The sequence below is a fragment of the Saccostrea cucullata genome, unplaced genomic scaffold, assembly GCF_032062105.1.
Source record: "Saccostrea cucullata isolate Sc308-1 unplaced genomic scaffold, CSIRO_AGI_Scuc_v1 ctg317, whole genome shotgun sequence".
Taxonomy (NCBI): domain Eukaryota; kingdom Metazoa; phylum Mollusca; class Bivalvia; order Ostreida; family Ostreidae; genus Saccostrea; species Saccostrea cuccullata.
In genome coordinates this window covers 282,492-302,691 of record NW_026933753.1, presented here as the reverse complement: position 1 = coordinate 302,691, position 20,200 = coordinate 282,492, and the positions used below count along the sequence as shown (strand labels likewise).

Here is a 20,200-nt window from a genome sequence, read left to right as displayed (position 1 = left end):
CTAAGAATGTTTCCCCATAAGTTTCATCTTTCCTGGCACAGTGGTTCTTGAGAAGAAGATTTTTAAAATATGCCACCAAATTTTCATTAATTCCCAATTATCTCCCCTTGAATGAGGGCGTGACCCTTCATTTCAACAAATCTGAATCCCCTTCACCCAAGGATACTTTGTGGCAAGTTTGGTTGAAATTGGCCCAGCGGTTCTTGAGAAGAAGTCGAAAATGTGAAAAGTTTACAGACAGACAGACAGACAGACAGACGGACAGACGGACGCCGGACAAAATGTGATCAGAAAAGCTCACTTGAGCCTTCGGCTCAGGTGAGCTAAAAAAGTGAAATCATATTCCCATACATCTGGAATATTTGCTATATAAAAACATTCACTGACATGATTCCAGACTAATTGAATTTAAAAAAAAAAATTAATACCTCATGAATTTGTAAGAAATTTGCTTCAGAAACTAATTTACAGGAAAATACATACATGTAAATAAAACTAGACACTATATACAGACTTTTTTTCTTGATTTAATATTGATAAATAAATACATTGTAAATATACAAAGCCTAAATTAAACATTCATTTCCCTTTATTCCTTAATCCATGACAAAAAAAATAAATAACCCTCAATAAAAAAAAAACTTTGGAATCTTTTCTTTAGAAAAAATTTATATCAAATTTTGAACAGTGATCTGCCATGGATAATTATATCAGGCTTAAATAAATTATAATATTCCATTAAAAAATCATTTCTTTGACATACTAGCAGACCTGAAGGTGAAAACTGGGGAAAACAAACAAAAATAAACATAAAATAAACAAAATACATACGCGAAAGAAAACAAACTTTGTAGAACAAAAAGGGTTATTAACATATGTACACAAACTGCAGTTTAATAATAATTATTAATTTATTACACTACAATACAAAACATCGTCTACGATATTTACATTCGAATGGAGTGAAACCCAAGGATGTAGAATACAGAGGCTCTCTACAGATACTCTTTACCAGTTGAATTTTCACCAAATACCTTTGTGGTTTATTTTTTTGCCATGTACTGATGTAGACCTTGCTCACACATTCTTTTATACATGAAGATCCAAATTTGGCTCGTGAACTTCTTTATGTTATTTTAATGTTGGTGCAAGTCACTTGATGTTAAGTCAGACTCAGTTGAGTTTTGGGGAGGAGAAGAAATGACTTGGCTTTTTAGTGACATGGTTACTTTTGTTGGAGAACCTAAAATGAGAAAAAAAAAACATTATGTATATACCATCAATGACATGAAATGACATTTATGATGTAATTTTTTTTAAAATTGTTTTTATTACCGTTAATTAATACATGAAATTCAAATTTATGTTACCATATGTACTGGTACACAACATAGCACAGCTCAAAAATATTCCATGAAATCCCTAATCTATTAATCTATTATTTTCTAATTTGTCTGATACTTGTTCTCAAAACTGCAGACAGTATAAAACTGCAGACTGTCTGTATATTATTTGTTATCCAGGTTCAAGTACGGGTGTACGGGGATTTACCTCAGGTTTTATTCCATACACCTTGAGGCTAAAGGGTGTATGGAATACAATCCGGGGTAAATCCCTGTACACCCTTGATTGGACCTGGATAACAAATTTATTTCCTATGTACCCATAAGAATTCTTTGTAAACATCCGAGTCTAATCAACTGTGTCTCGATCTATCGATAAGATAACAACGTACTACAATGCATCGTGACGTCATGTTAATTGGTTTTTATCATAAACAAGAGGCCCAGGGGCCACATCGCTCACCTGAGCAATTGGCTAGGAAAAAGCACACATCAGACCAGAACTGAAAGTTTACTGAGGGGGGGGGGGCTTGAATTTTACCCCCCCCCAAGGGGGTTATGATTTGAACAAAGCTTGAATCCACACTACCTAAGGATGATTCCCTATAAATATCAATAAGCATGGCTTTAAAGTACTAGAAAAGAAGATTTTAAAAGGTTTCCCTAGAAATTCCTATGTAAAACTTTTATCGGCCATTTGACCCCACCCTATCCCAGGGGGTCATGATTTGAACAAATTTGAATCTACACTACCTGGGGATGATTCCATAGGAGTTTCATCTTTCCTATCTCAATGGTTCTTGAGAAGAAGATTTTTCCTATATATTCCTAATTTCCTATGTTAAATTTTGATCGGCCATTTTGGCCCCACCCTACCCCCGGGGGTCATGATTTGAAAAAACTTGAATCTACACTACCTGAGGATGATTCCACATGAGTTTCATCTTTCCTGGTCCAGTGGTTCTTGAGAAGAAGATTTTTCCTATATATTCCTATGTAAAACTTGGATCGGCCATTTTGGCCCCACCCTACCCCTGGGGGTCATGATTTGAACAAACTTGAATCTACACTACCTGAGGATGATTCCACATGAGTTTCATCTTTCCTGGCCCGGTGGTTCTTGAGAAGAAGATTTTTAAAGATTTTTCCTATATATTCCTATGTAAAACTTGGATCGGCCATTTTGGCCCCACCCTACCCCGGGGGTCATGATTCGAACAAATTTGAATCTGAACTACCTGAGGATGATTACAGATGAGTTTCATCTTTTCTGGCCCTGTGGTTCTGGAGAAGAAGATTTTTTAAAAATGCCATTATTTTTTCTCTAATTCATTATTATCTCCCCTTGGAAAAAGGCGTGGCCCTTCATTTGAACAAACTTGAATCCTTACCCAAGGATACTTTGTAGCAAGTTTGGTTGAAATTGGCCGAGTGATTCTTGAGAAGAAGATGAAAATGTGAAAAGTTTACAGCAACGACAACGCCAACCACGACAACGACGACGACGACAACGACAGACAACGGACAAATTTTGATCAGAAAATCTCACTTGAGCCTTTGGCTCAGGTGAGCTAAAAAGTATGCATTGTGTCGTCACGTTTTATTAACCCCCGGCTGAAGTCAGGTGCACTGAAATTTACACCTGACTCTGTAACCAATCAAAGCTCGTGTTACAAGTGACTTAGGAAACTAGAAAACTGACCAGTCAGCAAGGGCCCCGCTATGGGTAGAATTATAAGGGTGCAGCTTATGGAATGATTCAAAAATATATGACAAATAAGAAACAGCAATTGTATTTACATAAGGCAGTAAAGAACAACTCAACACTGAATGTATATCTAAACAATAATGAAGCCTGTGTTACATAAAATGCCAGCCTTCAATGAATGCTGCTTTATGCAAATAGTTACACATCATGAAGGCTTGACCTTAACTTCAAAACAAACAGCAGTTGCAGACTAAGGTTTTCATTAATCTTAAAGAGACAGATAAAGATAAGCCTTCTAAATTTTCTGCAGCAGACTAGATAATTAATCCCAAGGGATTAATTGTACTTCTCTCTTATCATTTTCTTCTGAGTTTATAATAAGAACTTTTTAAGTAATGATAGAATGAGGTTTTTATCCTACTACCTTAAAAATTAATAATATTCTTGAATTTACATGATGCAAGAAAAAAAAATAAATAAAAAATATATATATATTTTCTTTAATCTATTTCTTGTTTTAAGAATTCAATGAAATCAGAACTCATTGTGTAGGGTATTTCAACAAAAAAACAGTAAAAACATTAATACTTCAATCCACTTAAATGGACTTAACTTCAAAACAAACTTCATTTGCAGACAGAGGTGGTAATTAATCTCAATGTGACAGATAAAGATAATGCTTTGGATTTTCTTCAGGAGGAAAGCTAATTAATCCCAAGGGACTCATTCATTGCAGTATTCAGTTTACAATGGGAACACTTTCAGAAGTTATCTCTCTTTACCAATTCATTCTTATATAAAGTTAAGGAATCTACCCCACCACCCCAGCTCCAAACCAGAGGACATAGAGAAACAAACTTAGCATCAAAATATGTCTTTTTGCCTACTGAACTACCATACCAAATTTGAACTTAATTGGACTACCATAAAAAAAGCTACTGTATAGGGGATTAATTTCACGGGTTGTAATTTTCACGTTTTTCTCTCATCTGACACGATCGCGGTTTCTTGAATTCGCGGAATTTGGTATGTTATAAAAGTTACTTCCCTTGTCTCCATTTTATTCATTCCATAGCTACATGTAAACGACATTAATCAGTGTTATGTCTTTATTTCACGAACAACAGGGTAAGTTATTTTAAATTTGTTAGATTTTATAAATAATTAACACAAGTGCAGTTATTAATAGTCGCTAAAGGTTAAATGACTTTCCTATATGCTATTACAATGAGTACATGTGCACCCGAGATCTTCAATACAACGCGGCGAAAAACCACTGGACGGAAATAAAACTTTTTATGTAGTTCTAAGAAATAATATCCTTCCACACTTCCTTCGTCAGTAAGTTCGATATTTATTTGAATGATTGTTTAAAACCTAAATGTCGATAAAAACTACATGAACTAATATGCAGGAGAATACAGGTAACAAATACACGTGGTAACATTAGATACGCACGGGTAATCAAAACCTATGGTCCGATTTTGGTGTTTTGATTGATGAAACATGTAGCGTTAGCTATTAAAACAGCTTTTGAACAAACACAAATTATTATTTGCCGATTTGAATTAAAGTAAAGCGTGATAATTAAAATTAATTGAATGACAGTACTACTCGCAATTACTGAAATGACCATGGACTGCACGTACACCTATTTAAATCTATCGTAGTCTATTCTCAAATTTCTAAATAAAACATGGGGATTATTGAAAATTTATTCACGGTTTCTTGAATTCACGGATTTGTTAACACCGTGAATATAGCGAATATTAACACCGCGAGTTATTTTCCCCCTATACAGTATTAGGAAAAAACAGAAAATTTGTGGAAATTTTTGTGTTCACAAATTTGTGAAAATTTGTAGAAGAATGACAAACGGACAGACAGACGGACAGACAGACAGACAGACAGAGTGATTACTATAGGGCACCCGCAAATCCTTGCGGGGCCCTAATAATACTTGTCACCGATACATTTACAGTACTTCAATTGCATAGGCCAAGCTCTTTCCTCATCTGTATGTATGTGCATGTATATATATATGTATACAATGTAGTTACTAAGTCCTCCACAATTTATTCAAATTACTGTAACATTATTTATTTAACCCTCTAAAATCTTTCTTTCATATGGTATACCTTTTAATTTAAATCTTGGACTCACTGACCGACCGTGGCATGGGAACTAGAGGAGGGAGAAGCCGACCTTTCTTGCCCTTACTACAAAGATACCAGAGGTCAAAGGCCACAGTACTGACCATACAGGAGACACACGAAACGAAACACAACCACCAACAGAAAACAGCTCCCAGGCAAAGCAGCAGAGATGCAGTCAACACAGATATATATAGGATAATATACTCCCTCAACCAAGACTTTTGAATAACTGAGTAAGTGTATATACAGTGTATACTAGTAGTATGGCATTAGATAACATCAGGATACAATATACAGCTGCCAAGCATGGATATGCAATGATAATATTATAGTCTATACAAAAAATACATGTATATATATATATATATACAGTTCTCAAGCCATGCTAGCTATATAAATAATATAAACATATTGTTACTATGTGAAACCTTTAGATAAAAACACATCATGTCATAAACAAGCTTGATAATTCTGAAATCTTAACATATGCTGATCAGGCATAAAGAATATTTCAAGTCCTAGCAAAAGTAAGGAGCAGATATATTGAACTTTTTGAAATCTTCACTAAAAAGAAGAAGCCAATCAAAATCAACCTATACCACCAAAAGGAAAATATTCCATACAGAAAATTGCAGATTATGCATTTTTGCAGGAAAACGAATCTGGCATGCCACCTTAAGAATTAAATCACTGGGAGAGAAGTTATCAAGCTTTCATTGAGGGGTGCCTCATTGTGAAACCAAGATTTTATTTAAGAAATGAATTTAATAGCTACCCATTTTATACAGTATAAACTGGGTAGGGGCAGTTTACGCTTTATAAATTGCGAAGCGGTTTATAAAAAAGCGTAAACTGTTCCAACCCAGTTTATACCATATAAAATGGGTAGCTATTAAATTCATTGCTTATATTTTAATTTTCATTCATTTGATGTAAGAAAAATAGATGAATATTCTAACAAAATGACTTCAGTTTGTACAAAATTTGAATGTAATGTCAGGCGGATTAATACATTTTTGACGCAAGTCATTGTGACGTAGGCAACCCATTTTATAAGATATAAAGTAATTTTTTATCCAATCAAATAGAGCGTTACATTCAGAATTAAATTATAAGAAAACATCAACATTTTCAACTGCAAAAAAAAAATATGGACTGTATTCAGCCAAAGAGATGAGACCCTGTATTCTTTTAACACTGAACACTCATGTATTTTTCTCAAATATAAACATTTCAAGGGATAAAAAATCACACTTGGATTTAATTTTCATCATCACTTCCACAAATGACACAGTATACAAACTGAAGTCTAACAAAAAGATTACCAAGACCGATATCTTAAGCATGATGTTGAAAGGCATCGGATTTATAAAAGTAAACAAGAGTGAACAGAATTCCCAACACATAACATATTCAGTTTGAACACTGGCAGTAGTTTGAGTAAACTGATACACAATAACCAAGAATGAGAGACAGCAGAAGATGACACCATGATTTGTGATGACACACGCTCTGTTAGATAATGGAGTGTATGATATAATGTTGGTGAGACTAATTATCACACTAGTGTGTATATTTGAGCTTGCCTTGCTTTGTTATTTTTTTAATACTATTTACATACTTCTTCCCCACCTGGGATTTATTTACATGATGTATTTTCCAAGTATACTTGTCACAGCGTACTTAAAATTCATTAACAACCAAAGGAAAGGTAAGGATAATACAAAAAAGTGATGTCATTTTCTGATGGCCAATTGGATTCTGCCAATCTTTGACCCCATGGAAAGAAGTATGTTTACATTACACATATATTGCTTTTTATTCTGCTAAATACATACATAAATAGCTTTTTTAATTTATAATATGCATATACTCTATACAAAATTCAACTTAAATCAATGAAAAACAATTGTCATAGGATAAATCACCAAAAAAGTTTTTTTTTTTGCAAAAAAAGTTTTAACGTAAGATTCTGCGTTTGCTAAATCTTAATCCTTGAAGATTTATAAATTTAGTCGGAAACACTGAGTCCATCCCCTCTTATGGTACTTACTTGGGAGTAAAGGAGTTCTTTCCCCATGTCTTGCTTCTAAAGTCATGTGACCCTGGTGTATGAAGTGGGCCAAGTCGGCTGTGGGGCACTAGATTCCAAAAGAAAAGAAAAGGTTTTCTTTTTTAAACTTTAATCATGTTAATTGATTGTTGTGGACTACACTCGAAAGCATCAAGAAAAAAAAAGAGTCTTTCTAAATTTTATCAGGCCTGTGCTGAAAAAAAAAATGTTTTTGAATATGCAGGCTGAAGAGTTTCAGTTCTGACTTCTTGCGACTCACTTGATCCCTCTGGTGTCTGTGAGGGTGTGTGTGATTGTGTGTGTGTGTGTGTGGGGGGGGGGGTGTTAGACTCACTTGATCCCTCTGGTGTCTGTGGTGTGTTGTACTGGTTGGGGTAGATGTTCTCGTCGTCCACATTCAGATACGACTCCCAGTAATCCACGGGGATCTGAAACAGCTTCTCCATTACCTGAAAACAGACACCAAACATACAGAAATAAACGTTATACATGACAAGCAAGAAAAGTTTAATCTTCTCTTATAAAGTCTTTTCAGCTCACTAATGTTTCAGTAAAACTTTACCTCGTCAAAGCAAATAATAAATGTAAATACAGATATTTTTTTTCCCGTTAGTAAGAGTTACTCTTCAAAAAAATAATCTTTGCTTTCAAATACACAGGACACAAGGAGAGTATTAGACTGAGAGGATTAGCTACCATGGCCTGGTACTTGGTCTCGCTGATCATCTGTAGAGGTTCGGGGTCCGGTACGGAGTAGCCTACGATTGTCGGCCCAAACACCTTGGCCAGGTTACTGAGAGGCATCTTACAGTCAGGAATATCTCCAACCCTGGAATATAAAAATAATGGAGCTTAATGACCACAGCACATACATGCAATTCCTAAGATAAATCCTCCTTATATATAAAATATAAATTGTGATTTCCCCATGACTGTACCTCAGCAGATGAAGGATGAGGAAGGCTAAGGTGTCTTTATTGGCCTGAGGGAGCTGACTAATGGCCTGATAGACCTCTGACAGACCCAGGGCTTGGTCCCTGTTCTCTGTAAGGCACAGAAAAAAGTCCATTAAAAACAATCAGTTTTAATATTTATAATTGTGCATGCATCTTCAATACCCTCAAAACTATTTATTTACTATCAGTTTTAATATTTATAATTGTGCATCTTCAATGATAAAATTATGTATTTACCAGCAGCACTAACAAAGTCCTTCCACAGTCCAAACGTGACCAAAGGTTCCTTCATTCCTCGCAGGAAATCTTTCAGACAGCCACAAACCACATGGATGTCATCAATGTGGGACTGAAATAGCACAAGAAATTATCAATATCTCACCCTCTACTTAATCTACCCCAGAGCGTTATACAAAAAAAATATCAATATATCACCCTCAACTAATCCTCCCCTAGTGTGTTATATATATGAAAAAAAAGTAACAAAGCCTTCAGTGGGATTTATTCACTTACCAAATTTGGCACACCTTTTCCCTTCATGAATTCCTTCTTCAGATCTTTGACCTGGGAGTCAGACCTTTAAGACAGAGGTACATAAAACTCATTATAAGAGAGTCACTGGGAAAGTACTTGACTATATCTGTGAATTCTCAATATCTGTGTTTGTACTAAACAAGTTTTACTGTATTTTCATTTCACACAATTTTATACACTTAGAGTACTTCAATTACATGTACATATTGCTTACTTTATTACTAAACAAAAACAGTCGGGATAGACAGTTTTAAAAATTTCACTATTCTTTCCCCTCAAACTGAGCAATACCCACCCAGGAACTCGGTAGATTCCCACTTCACTGAGTCCTCTAGTCTCTACTTCATTCACACAATGCACCTACAATATGAATATGACACACGTAGTTTTCAAAAAATTTTAATAGATGTAAACGTCTTGCATAGAATTTCAGAGATACTGTATAGAGGATTATTTTCGCATCGTGTTATTTTCGCCCTTTCAGACTTGCAAACGGTTTTGGCCCATTTTAAATTGGCCCATTCACAGTTTTCTTAAAGAAATTATATATTGTTCTTAGAATTCGCTCCTTTTTTAAATTTGCCCACTTGTGCATAGGGCGAATATAAAACATGTGCGAAAATTTCCCTGTATACAGTAAGAAACCTTGATAACTTGACTAGACTTACCACAAGAGCTGGAATCATGGGTCTCTCCAAGGGGGCATAATCACTAATGATTCCCTGACAAAGGATAAAAGACAACTGGGTTAACACATTATCAAATTGGAATAAACTTTTTAATTCCTGAAATTATACCCTCTCAGAGAAAACACTCTTTTTTTGACAAAAATCTTACAGTTCTTCCTCATGCATGGTTTCTGATGTCAAAGCTACCCAGAGGATGATATTTATCAAATCATACTATATGTTAGACAGTTAGACTGCATGGAGTTAATAATTATGAAGTCTTAGAGTCCACGTATTGGAGGAACTCACCCCGATAAGTTTGTGGCCGCCGGGGGTACCAGGGGCCAGGGGTATACACGGCAAGGGGAGATTATCCTTACAGTCTGGGTGGCAGGTGGAGCGACAATCTACAACAGATGCTAGACACTGAAAATCATTTATCTACAACTGCTAAATTTTAGATGTAAATTGTAAAACAATTATCTACCACTGCTGGATTCTAGATGTAAATTGTAAAACCATTTAAATATCTACAACTGCTAAATTCTAGATGTAAATTGTAAAAAAAATTATCTACAACTGCTAGATTCATGATTACCATTGTTAACTAGCTCAACATTCGCAATTTATTTCAAAATAATCTAAACATTGATATTATATTTTGAGACATAATCTGATTCCTCCCTAGAAGATCTTCTCTTCTCCTTCCCTTTATGTAAATAAGTTGACCCTGCAGGCCTCTCCCATTTCATTCATGTTAATTATTCATTATTTTTAATTTATAACAACTTCAAACTTAAAAATAAGTTGATATTTTAAATACATGTACTAATCCTGATGGAATTTTCTTTAATCTTACCTTTACATTTCATTGCCAGTTTACCAAATCTGATTCTTTTTCCACACTGCAAAATAAATGACAAAACATAACAAAAACTGCCATTATTCTCCCACAATTTCAAATTAACCCTTTTAGGCTATCCAGGGCTCTCGATTCTCTAAAATTGGGGCCAATTTTTTCCCCCGTTCAATGCAAAAAAGGTACCTTTTTTCCCAAAAGAAAGGTGTAAATCTCCCAATTTCCATCCAGAGTAAAATATTAATTAAAAAATAAAAGTCCATCAAACCTAATCGCAAAAAAAAAAAACCCAAACAAAACACATTTGCAAATGAAAGTGAAACTGTACTACTATTTTATTAGTTCGCGCCAAATGCATTCGTAAACTGGTTCGGGGAACCAGGTTATTGTTTTTACAAAAATGTATACATACAACTATGAGTGCAGAGTATCTTGTTATGTAGTTTCGACAAAAACCAGCATTTTGGTTCCAAAATAGACATTTCATTTAAACATTAGTAAGCTGCACTTAGAAACATACCCGCGCTTCGGCATGTTCAGTCTCGCGCTGTATTGGTAAGCAAAGTTGCCCATGTGATCGAGGAAATTCAGGACTATAATGTGACTAGCGACTGTCACGCAGTAAGACATATAACCGCAATATCAACACTCAAAGATAGTAATGACAAAGCTAATGTACTTTCATAAATAGCCTACGTACCCATGTTTGTTCTGTTTAACTGTTTGTTCAAACCAGATTTAGCATTGATGATAAAATGCTAGAAAAGCAAAATTTGAGGATTTTTTTAAATGAATTTGTGTTATCCAACTTTTCCCAAAATGACGATAATTTTCCCAATTTGAACGGCCCCGGCCCCAGTCCCAAAAAGTGGTGTGAGAGCCCTGCTATCTAAATTTAATTCTCTGGTTCTCAGGCCAATTTTCTCCAAAACTGATGCAGGAGGGAGGCATTATATTTATCATTATATTGGCAATAAAGGTATTTTTTTTAATTTTCGAATTTTCCTTAAAATAAAGATAATTTTTTTTAATCACAGATATACCTTCCATGTCTGATCAAAACGTTTGCTTTATCAATTGTTTATCAGCAGGTGAATATCGCAGGCAATGTCTTCGAATGTATTTTCAAACGAAGTAGACAAAATCTCTTTGAAAATGGCTACCCAAAGTGATATTTGAATAATAAACTACCAAAGAATGAGGACAAAACTTTTTTTTCCTGATTGGTTTCCGCAATACCATTTTTTTTTGTTTTATAAAAAAATACAATAAAATTAGCAATGCGGCTACCTCAAAACGCATGCGCGGGCCTGAGAACCAGAATTTCAATTTTAGGTAGCCTTAATATTAATATCCATCCTTCTGGCTTTTGCCATCTTGGTACTTCATAATTTAGCGCATTGTTGTCGGCACCAAAGCCGCTAAAATCTGAAGCCTGCTTTTTTAAGTACACACACAGTATATTTACAGAATGACTGAGACTGGTGTAAACTGGATCCAGAAAAAAGGACAGTAGGTAATAAAACTTACGGGAACACAGCTTTCAGGTTTGATGACTGTCTTGGACATGAAAACATGAACTCGGTTCAAGCCTTTACTGGCAGAGTTGGCCTTCCGTAACTGTGGTGTTCTGTAAAAATAGGATGGTGAAATTGCTATATGAAAATAATTTTTCAAATATATAACCTACCTCATCAAACATTTCAATGTTTTAATAACTAGTTTTACTTAAAAGTATGTTGTATGCAAGATAATAAACGAAATCCTCATCAAGAGTTTACAGTGGAGACTTTCAAATGATTGTCGATGATTTTTCTGAAAATTTCATTTTTACCAATAAATATACTCACATATTGTTCTAGATCTAGTAGTTAATGATTTTCACTTGTTATATATACTAACGATGATATAGTTTTGAGAATTCCCCTTGTGTTATACATACTCAGATGGTGTAGTTTTGAGAATTCCCCTGGACTTCCTCCTGTTGTTGTTATTCCTGGGTGTGCCATAGTACGATTCCTCTGATTCTGGTTCACTGTCTATAAGAACATGAAGATCAGTATTTAACGTGACCAATATTTATTGACCTTAAAATCTAAGTAAGGTTCTGTTTTGGGTAGAATGGACCTAACTAACATGACTAAATGTAAATGATATAATATTAGGTTTCCTTTCTACAGACATTGTGTATACATGTTTCAAATCATCAAAAACTTTTGCCTGTAAACTCCATTTAAATGATTTACACCAACCTGCATCTCTGTCCGGGGCAACCATGTGTTTGTCAAGGGCTGGCTCACTGAAGCTCTTGTTAAGAGTTTTCACAGTCTTGACTTCTGTTTCCGCGGCAACAGGTGCTCCGTCGGCACCAATGGTCACCGTTGTCGTGGTAATGATAGAACTGTCTTTCTGCAAATTTTAAAAATAAAACGTTAACATAATTTCATTTTTTTAGAGCCCAGAGTAGTCCTAACTATCTATGTCAGATATATGTTCAGTTGAACATGAAATCTGTGGATACCTCATCCCCACTTTTCCTTTTCTTGGGAAATTCCTCCTCCAGGGGTGGGGCCGAGGGTCGTTTGAACTTGCGGCCACTCCTGAGACGACTGGTATGTAGGTCGTCTTCTGTCTTGTCATACTCGTCATCTGACAACATGGAGTGAGCCGACTCATTGATGGTACGCAACCTGTGTAAGAGAAAATAGGTCTGCCATTATCAGTATCAAGAGTCTACTAGTAAAGTTAAATCTTACCTTGTAAAACTTTAAAGCACATCATAATGAATAAGGCCTAGAAAAAAAGTATGTTTGTTTCCGCTTTCTTTGGCATGACCTTTTTATAGTGCCGACCCTAAATATTTTTTTTCAATGCTTTTGTCCCATAATGTGCAAGATTTCAACCAGGGAATTATAGCCTCCAACTTTGCAAGCTTTTCAAGACAGAAAGAAGTTTGGGTCACCTTCCTATTATAAGTTAAGTCACAGTAATGCTTGAAAACACTATTTCATTTGTCATTAATGTTACTTCTATATACGTTTTGATTAAAGAAGCAAAAAAATTTTTTTCAAAACCAAAAACACAAATCAGTAATTAAACTACAGCCCTATATTTTTTCAGGGAAGGAGAAACAAACATATTTTTTTTCTAATGACCTAAAATATACAATGTAATTCTTACCATGTTCATTTGTGCCAAAAATCTTTCTGATTCAGAATTGAACCTCTTTTACTTCATTAAAAGACCTAAATAAAGAATAGAACCTCCCATTCTTGTGAATATGCAAAGGAAATATGGATTAGTGACAGGTATCCAAAGCTGAATCTCCAAGGTGTCATATATTTCTAGCTTTGGCAGACTTTGTTGTGTAATGGGTTTTTGCTCTCTACTGTAAAATAAGATCAGACAGTTGGTGGTATTATTTCAAAGGATTCAGCTCCCTTATTTATAGGGATGTGCGATTTTATCGGTATACCGGTATATCGCGATTTTTTGTTGTGTGATACGTATCGTGATACGGAGACCTAAATACCAGATATTTAGGTACATATTTTAAAGTCAAGAAATTATTCATTTTTTGTTCAATCTTTCTTACAGAAAGATTAAAAAATGTTGTAAAAGGTGAAAAGAACAGCATCTCACCTTCCAAACATGATTAATTTTATGTGCATAAAAAGTGAAATTTTGTTTTTCTAGCATATTTTTAAGAAAAAACACCATTTGTTTAAAATCATTGTAAAAATTGCTTGCAAAAATATTTTATTGATTTTATCAAAAATACATATAAACGAAATTTTTGGCGATACCCATCCCTACTTATTTATTGACCAATTTCTCTGAAAACCATTTCATCTCAAATGTGTGTTCAAACTGAAACGTTTTTGATACCTTGCTCAGTTCTCGAATTATTGGGGGAAATGTAGAAATGGGCTAATAAACTGGTTACATTGAAAGACAAACGGATGTAACTTTTGAATAAGAAGATTTATCAAAAATCTGAGACACGGTTTTAAAGTTCAATCTTTAATCTACATTGAGGCAAAATTTTGACTTCGAGAGGTGGAATACAAAAAGTTGATTTATAAAATATGAATGCACTAATATTTACATTGAAATATTAATAATGTTTTAATAAGATAAAAATGCAAGTTTATACATGTATATTAGAATCATTAAATAGTAAATTTAACAAGCTTTCAAATGATATATATACTTTTAATATGTTATCTTTGATAATGAAAGAATTAAACAAATTAAATTTTGCCCTTTGGAAACCTTTGGTGTATCCTTAAAATTTCAAACTCTGTAAAATTCTACTTTTCTGCACAAACTATTTTTTAGGTCTAAAGAAAAGCATCAGCTTTGTTTATACATGCAGTGTGTCATTTAAGTATTAACCTGAAGTTTACATGTTTTTATGGAATTGGACTAGGTTGTTCTAGAAGTGAAGCAAAAGTTTTACTCAAAATCCATGCATACTGTCTGCCTCACACATAAATAAAAAATTATCCGAGGGAAAAAAGCCTCTTCATGCTCATTATCTTTATATCGCAGTAAAAAGTTCATACAAGCTTTCACTTGTTAGAAAGCATGGGTATAATACTAATTAATGAAGAAATGAATTTTCTTATTAAAGAAAAAAAGCACCAAGTCACTGACCTGGTAAATTAAAGCATTACAGTCTCTATTTATTTTGCTGAAAATAAAGGTACATCTACAAGCAGTTTAAAAATGCATTCTTCAACATTTCCAGACTTGAGAGGCATGCCAGGCAGACAACAATGTTTACCGTTTCCTTTCCCTGTGAGAAGTTTCTGATTTCCTATACATAAAATCAAAACAAGAGGGCATTATTTTGTGACAAGTGTTTGTATATCTATACAGATATAAATAAAAACAATAAACTGTTCTCCTTTGGTTGTTAAAGCAGGGAATGGTGGTTCCAATTGGTGTAGGGAAAATATTACATAACCCCCTAATATTTTATAATTGTTATGGTAAATCAGCTGTGAAAGTAAATTTCAAGCTCCTGTGGGAATGAATTCCTGTAAACCATTGGTTCTCCTGATTTCTACCTTTTAGATGGCTTTAGATGTGACCTATGAGCCATTTAACCTACCTTTTAGATGGGGAACCCTCTAGATGTGACCTATGAGTCGTACTCAGCATGAAAAGCCTTTCTCTTTCTTGCTCATTCAGGTCTTTCCGTCCATTGCGGTCATTCAGAAGTTCTCGTATCAGTCCAATCTGACGCTCCTGAAAGATGTAGATATATATTTGAAACTAATGAGGCCAAAAAAAATAATAGTCTTGTTTCCTGCTACCAGCCTAAAAAAAATAGGGTAGGTAGGTAGGAAAATTATTATATTTTTATTTTTTATTATATTTTTTCCAACGGCATTTTTTGGACATGAACTGAATACATGATTAATATAAACTTATCACAAGTCACTCAATATAATCTTTTACAATTAAATTTCAATTAAACTTGATGCACAACAACTCAAGTGTTATTTTATAATACACAGTACACTGTGTAGAAAGCTCCTTTAGTTTTCTCAATATTTTTTTTTCAGTTATGGAACATGAAGGCATTTGTCAAATAGATAACCAAACAAGCATTCCTTTAAAAACTCAGCCAAGCCATTTGTGTTACAGAAAATAAATTTGTCAAATTACACTGTTTTTGATTTCTGAGCAGGTTAATTTTATCAAACTTCTGTATATACGCACTGTCTATAGAGGATTTTCCAACAAAACAAGTGCATTTATTCTTTTCATGATACTTTTGTGTTGGAATCATTAAAAGTGGTAGTACTTACTTGTTTTTACGCTTGCAGGGGTGTGCAATTAAAAAATCAATAACTAGCCCACGGGCTTGTTTTGTGTTACTAGCCCCAAGTTAAAAGTTACTAGCCCAAATATAGGGGCAAAAAAAAAAAACAAAAACTATTTGTTGAAAAGAAATTAATTGTTGAAAAAGTCAGGGTACTGGAGTCATTCTTTTTAAAATTAAAGGTTTAAGTCTCACTATGAAATTAAATCATGTATAAATTAAAATGAAAGAAGATTAAAATGAATTCAAATAAATTATTACTTTGATATGATTTTTCTGCATTGCACTAGCTCATTTAGAATGAAATTAAAACAAATTTTATTTTAAATCATTAAATACACTATTTTTATATTTTATTGAGTCATAAAACACTTTTTTTTGATTGAGTGGCCATATATAATTTAATGAGATATCTGCATGTATTTACAATAAACAAAAGAATAGAGGAAATTTGAAAGATTAGGAAAAAACGATTTTTAAGTAAATAAGTCAGGCAGTGCTGCAAAACAGATATACATTATGGAGATTTATTGAGAGTAGGAGCATGTTGTCAGAAAATTTTTCATTGGTTGGGAATTTGATAGCATAAACGATTGAAAATACAGGTTGTGCTTTTCATGTAATGCGTGTGTAGTTTTTTATAATTTTCACTAGCCCTAAATAAATAAAATTTCGGGCTTTTACCTCTGATGTTTTCTTATTTGAAAATAATGCCCGACCCCAAAAAGTGGTAGCCCATAGTATGCTAATTGCACACCCCTGGCTTGTTTTTATGTCGTTGTGGCGGCACCGTACCAAAATAACAGAGAGAACATGACTCATGCAGTGTGTGAAACTAACTTCAAAGTCCTATAGACTTTCGGTCCATAGACATTTCATTTTCTATAGACCGCAGCAACTTCCTATGGAAAATTTAGAATACTACATTTTATAATGCTAAAATATTGAAATTAAAATAAATAATACATGAATCAACTTTTCATACAAAATTGAATTATATTCTCTTTCAATCTCAATTGACTCCAAGTTCGTTTCTGAGGCCTTAATTTAAACTTACTTGAATCTACTAAACCTAAAGATGCTTTCCCTATAATTATGATTTAATTATGATTTGAATAAATATAATATCTTCACTACATGAAAATTCTCTACAGACATCTACAAATGCGAGACAGCAGAAAATGGTTAATCAAAAATGCTCACTTCATCCTCAGACTCAGCATAACAAAATTTAATTCTGACTTTTTGTCTCCACAAAAAAAAAAAATAAGCCTACCTACCTACCCACACCTAAAATGATGAGGGCGTATATTTTTATGAAAAAAATTTTTTAAGGATGGCTATATAATATATAATTTTTGGGCGTGCACCCTCAACATACTTTAAACGGTCCCAAGAAGGACATGTTTCTTAATGCACTGTTTCTCTCTTGTGTCGTGCGGCCATTAAGTAATCACAACTTAACCTCCCCTCATGTTAAAAATAAAATATTCCGATTCGAATTATTTCTGCATACATCGTGGAACAAACTATTATAACTAAGGGGTGAAAATCATCAAATACAAACATTTTATTTATATAATATGAGTTAAATCCTTTCACTAATGATGGTTTGTTTACATTAAGACAAGCAGGGAACCACGTTACTATAACTCAAGAATTCCTATAGATAAGTCGGTCTATTAATATTTCGATCGGTATAGACCGACAAATTTTCTGATAGAGCATTGTCTACCGGTCCACCGTTAATTTCGCACACTGCTCATGAGCCTGGCTTCTTCCAATGGCCGCCGCCATTTTGTTTTGTATAAATTTATAACACGGGTACTGAAAACGGTAACAGAACGACAAATTCCGGATAAATTTCGGTTTTTTTTTTCTTAATCGAAAAAAAACTTTAGGGTCGGCCCCCAAAAATAGGGTCGGTCGGGTAGCAGGAAACAAGACTTTTTTTTTTTGGCCTGAGACAAAATCCCCAAGAGAGATAATATATATATATAAAGTAATATTTTTCATTATGACACAACCTAGGGGCAAGTGTCTCTCTTAATTCTTGATCTAGGTTGGTTTTTGTTTTTGGCTATGTTTAAAATATATATGGACTACCATTGGAGTTGCACAGTTATCTAAAAGTTAAACATGCCTCAAGTTTCACCCCCTTTGTAATACCTGTTCATCTCTTTCTTGTTCTAAAACCCTTGCTTTTTCCAATTCTTCCTCAATCACCCCTCTAGCATGCTTGAGTTTGAGAGTAAGCCCACTGTTTTCCGACTCTAGCTGACGAATTCTTTCCTGAAGATGTTGGACCTCTACTTCTAAACCTTGCCATTTGTATCTGCACTGTTCTTGGTTCTGAACAAATCTTCGAAATTCTGATAAAAATAATTAATATGATAATAAGTTAATAAGTCTATATGCCAGGTCTAGATAACAGACAAATAAATAATTGTACCTCAAATGTACAATGGAATGCTGGAAAAATTATCAAACTTCTCCATAATGTCACTTTCAATTTACATGTATTGATTGCCACAAAAATAACAAAGATTGATTCTACAATTCAACTTTTGTGTTGGAATATACAAAAGGCGGGGCTTACTGATGTCAAGATTAAAGCGGGGTCCGCTTAAAAGCGAATGTCGGAATTGTTCTAGCAGACCCATAGCTGACCCTGAGTGAACCCAAAGCACATCCAAGGCGCACCCAGAGCGATCTCAAAATTTCTGAAAGCGGACCCTGAATGAACCCAGGAACAGAACCCGGACTGCGGTTTGGGTTCATCACAGGGGCATCTTATCCACTCTGTTCTCTACTTCACATATAAAAATCTTCCCTTGTGTATTTTTATATGTGAAGTAGAGAACAGAGTAGATAAGATGCCCCTGTGGGTTCATGTAGTATTCGTTTAATATGTCCGGTCTTCAAATTCAAGCATAAAAAGAAAGCTGTTGAAAACATTTTTGTCTCTTAATTCGCCAAAATCATCAAAAGAAATATTATTTTATATAATATGAGTTAAATCAATCATTCACTAATGATGACAATTATCATGTGACATTTAACATTCAAACAAAGGGTAACATTTTGGAAGGGTGAGGGTGGTTCACCTGTTTCATCTCCTGCCTGTAACACTCTGGACTTCCTCATAATATCATCGTACATCGCCAAAAGTGACAATCTGCCCTCCATCTGATAATATAATAATCACGATTAGTTGCAAATTAATGATGAAAAACCAAACATAATGAACAAACTTTTTACTTTACATCGATCCCCAATTTTCACCAAAAAATACTAAGAAATTATATTCAATATCACTTTTTTCCATTACATACAACAAAACAATACCTTTGGCATCTTTCCTTTCAAAACGTTTGTAAAATATAAACAATCTGGTGTTATACTATGCCTGCATGACTACTCAACACCCGCTACTATTTGAACCACAAAACAAATCGTCCAATCACAATCTTTCTTGCGTAAAGTATCGATTAAATAATTGATAAAGTTAACTCGATTTAATTTTTTTTGTATGAGGCCATGCATTAGGTATATCCTTTAATACTACGGCTGTTTGGACCGCTCTTCAAAGGCATGACATCTCAACCATTTTGTTACCTACAATGTTACACGTTCTCGGGACTTGGGTTAACACGTTTCATGACTTGTAATAACACATGCTAGGCAATTAGTATATATTTTGTTAAGGAAATGAAATAAAACTTGTTTACTTTTGTTTTTATGTTTATATATATATAATTTCTCAGTTTTATACACAAATAATCATTTAATTAAGAAGCAGAGATTGGAATATTAGTTTGCATGCGGCATGGAGCACGCCTGCCGAGAAAATCAACTGTGTGCAATGTTGTCTTTACATTTCTTATTGTTTGCATTTCATATACATGATATATTACCTTTATAAAGTATTTGGTTTGCCAAATTTAATTCAAAAAATATATTTTAGAATTAGGCTATGTATTGATTGCTTTAACCTATTTATAGTGTTTGATACGAGAGTTTGTCATTAATTAAAAACGGGAGACAGTCGTAACTGCTGTGCGAA

At 34.0% G+C, this 20,200-nt stretch overlaps 1 protein-coding gene across 3 annotated transcripts; it reads right to left on the bottom strand.

Annotated features, from left to right (window-relative positions):
- Positions 1–467: 467 nt before the first annotated feature.
- Positions 468–19,618, bottom strand: LOC134239253 (rac GTPase-activating protein 1-like). Of its 3 annotated transcripts, XM_062721419.1 has the most exons (21): positions 19,483–19,618; positions 19,242–19,323; positions 18,304–18,506; positions 15,418–15,554; positions 15,088–15,120; positions 12,820–12,988; positions 12,551–12,707; positions 12,241–12,337; positions 11,829–11,928; positions 10,299–10,344; positions 9,749–9,846; positions 9,440–9,493; positions 9,067–9,131; positions 8,751–8,814; positions 8,475–8,586; positions 8,220–8,325; positions 7,978–8,110; positions 7,616–7,730; positions 7,261–7,348; positions 5,190–5,270; positions 468–1,243 (listed from the first exon to the last, which is right to left on the bottom strand). In XM_062721419.1, exons 1-20 carry the CDS (start codon positions 19,489–19,491, stop codon positions 5,198–5,200), a joined length of 1,941 nt encoding a protein of 646 aa, XP_062577403.1. In that variant the 5' UTR covers positions 19,492–19,618; the 3' UTR covers positions 468–1,243; positions 5,190–5,197. The 3 variants fall into 3 exon arrangements, with proteins under 3 accessions (XP_062577403.1, XP_062577405.1, XP_062577404.1); XM_062721421.1 differs by lacking the exon at positions 15,088–15,120 and having other exon boundaries at positions 469–1,243; XM_062721420.1 differs by lacking the exon at positions 5,190–5,270 and having other exon boundaries at positions 472–1,243.
- Between the last annotated feature and the right edge of the window lie 582 nt (positions 19,619–20,200).

Bases quoted from the DNA above. Each gene is read 5' to 3' on its own strand.
- LOC134239253 (XM_062721419.1), bottom strand. The intron at 12,338-12,550 runs GTTGGTGTAAAT...ATGTTCTTATAG, and splicing joins TGCCCCGGACAGAGATGCAG to ACAGTGAACCAGAATCAGAG. The intron at 5,271-7,260 runs GTAAGTACCATA...GTATCTTTGTAG, and splicing joins AAGAACTCCTTTACTCCCAA to TAAGGGCAAGAAAGGTCGGC.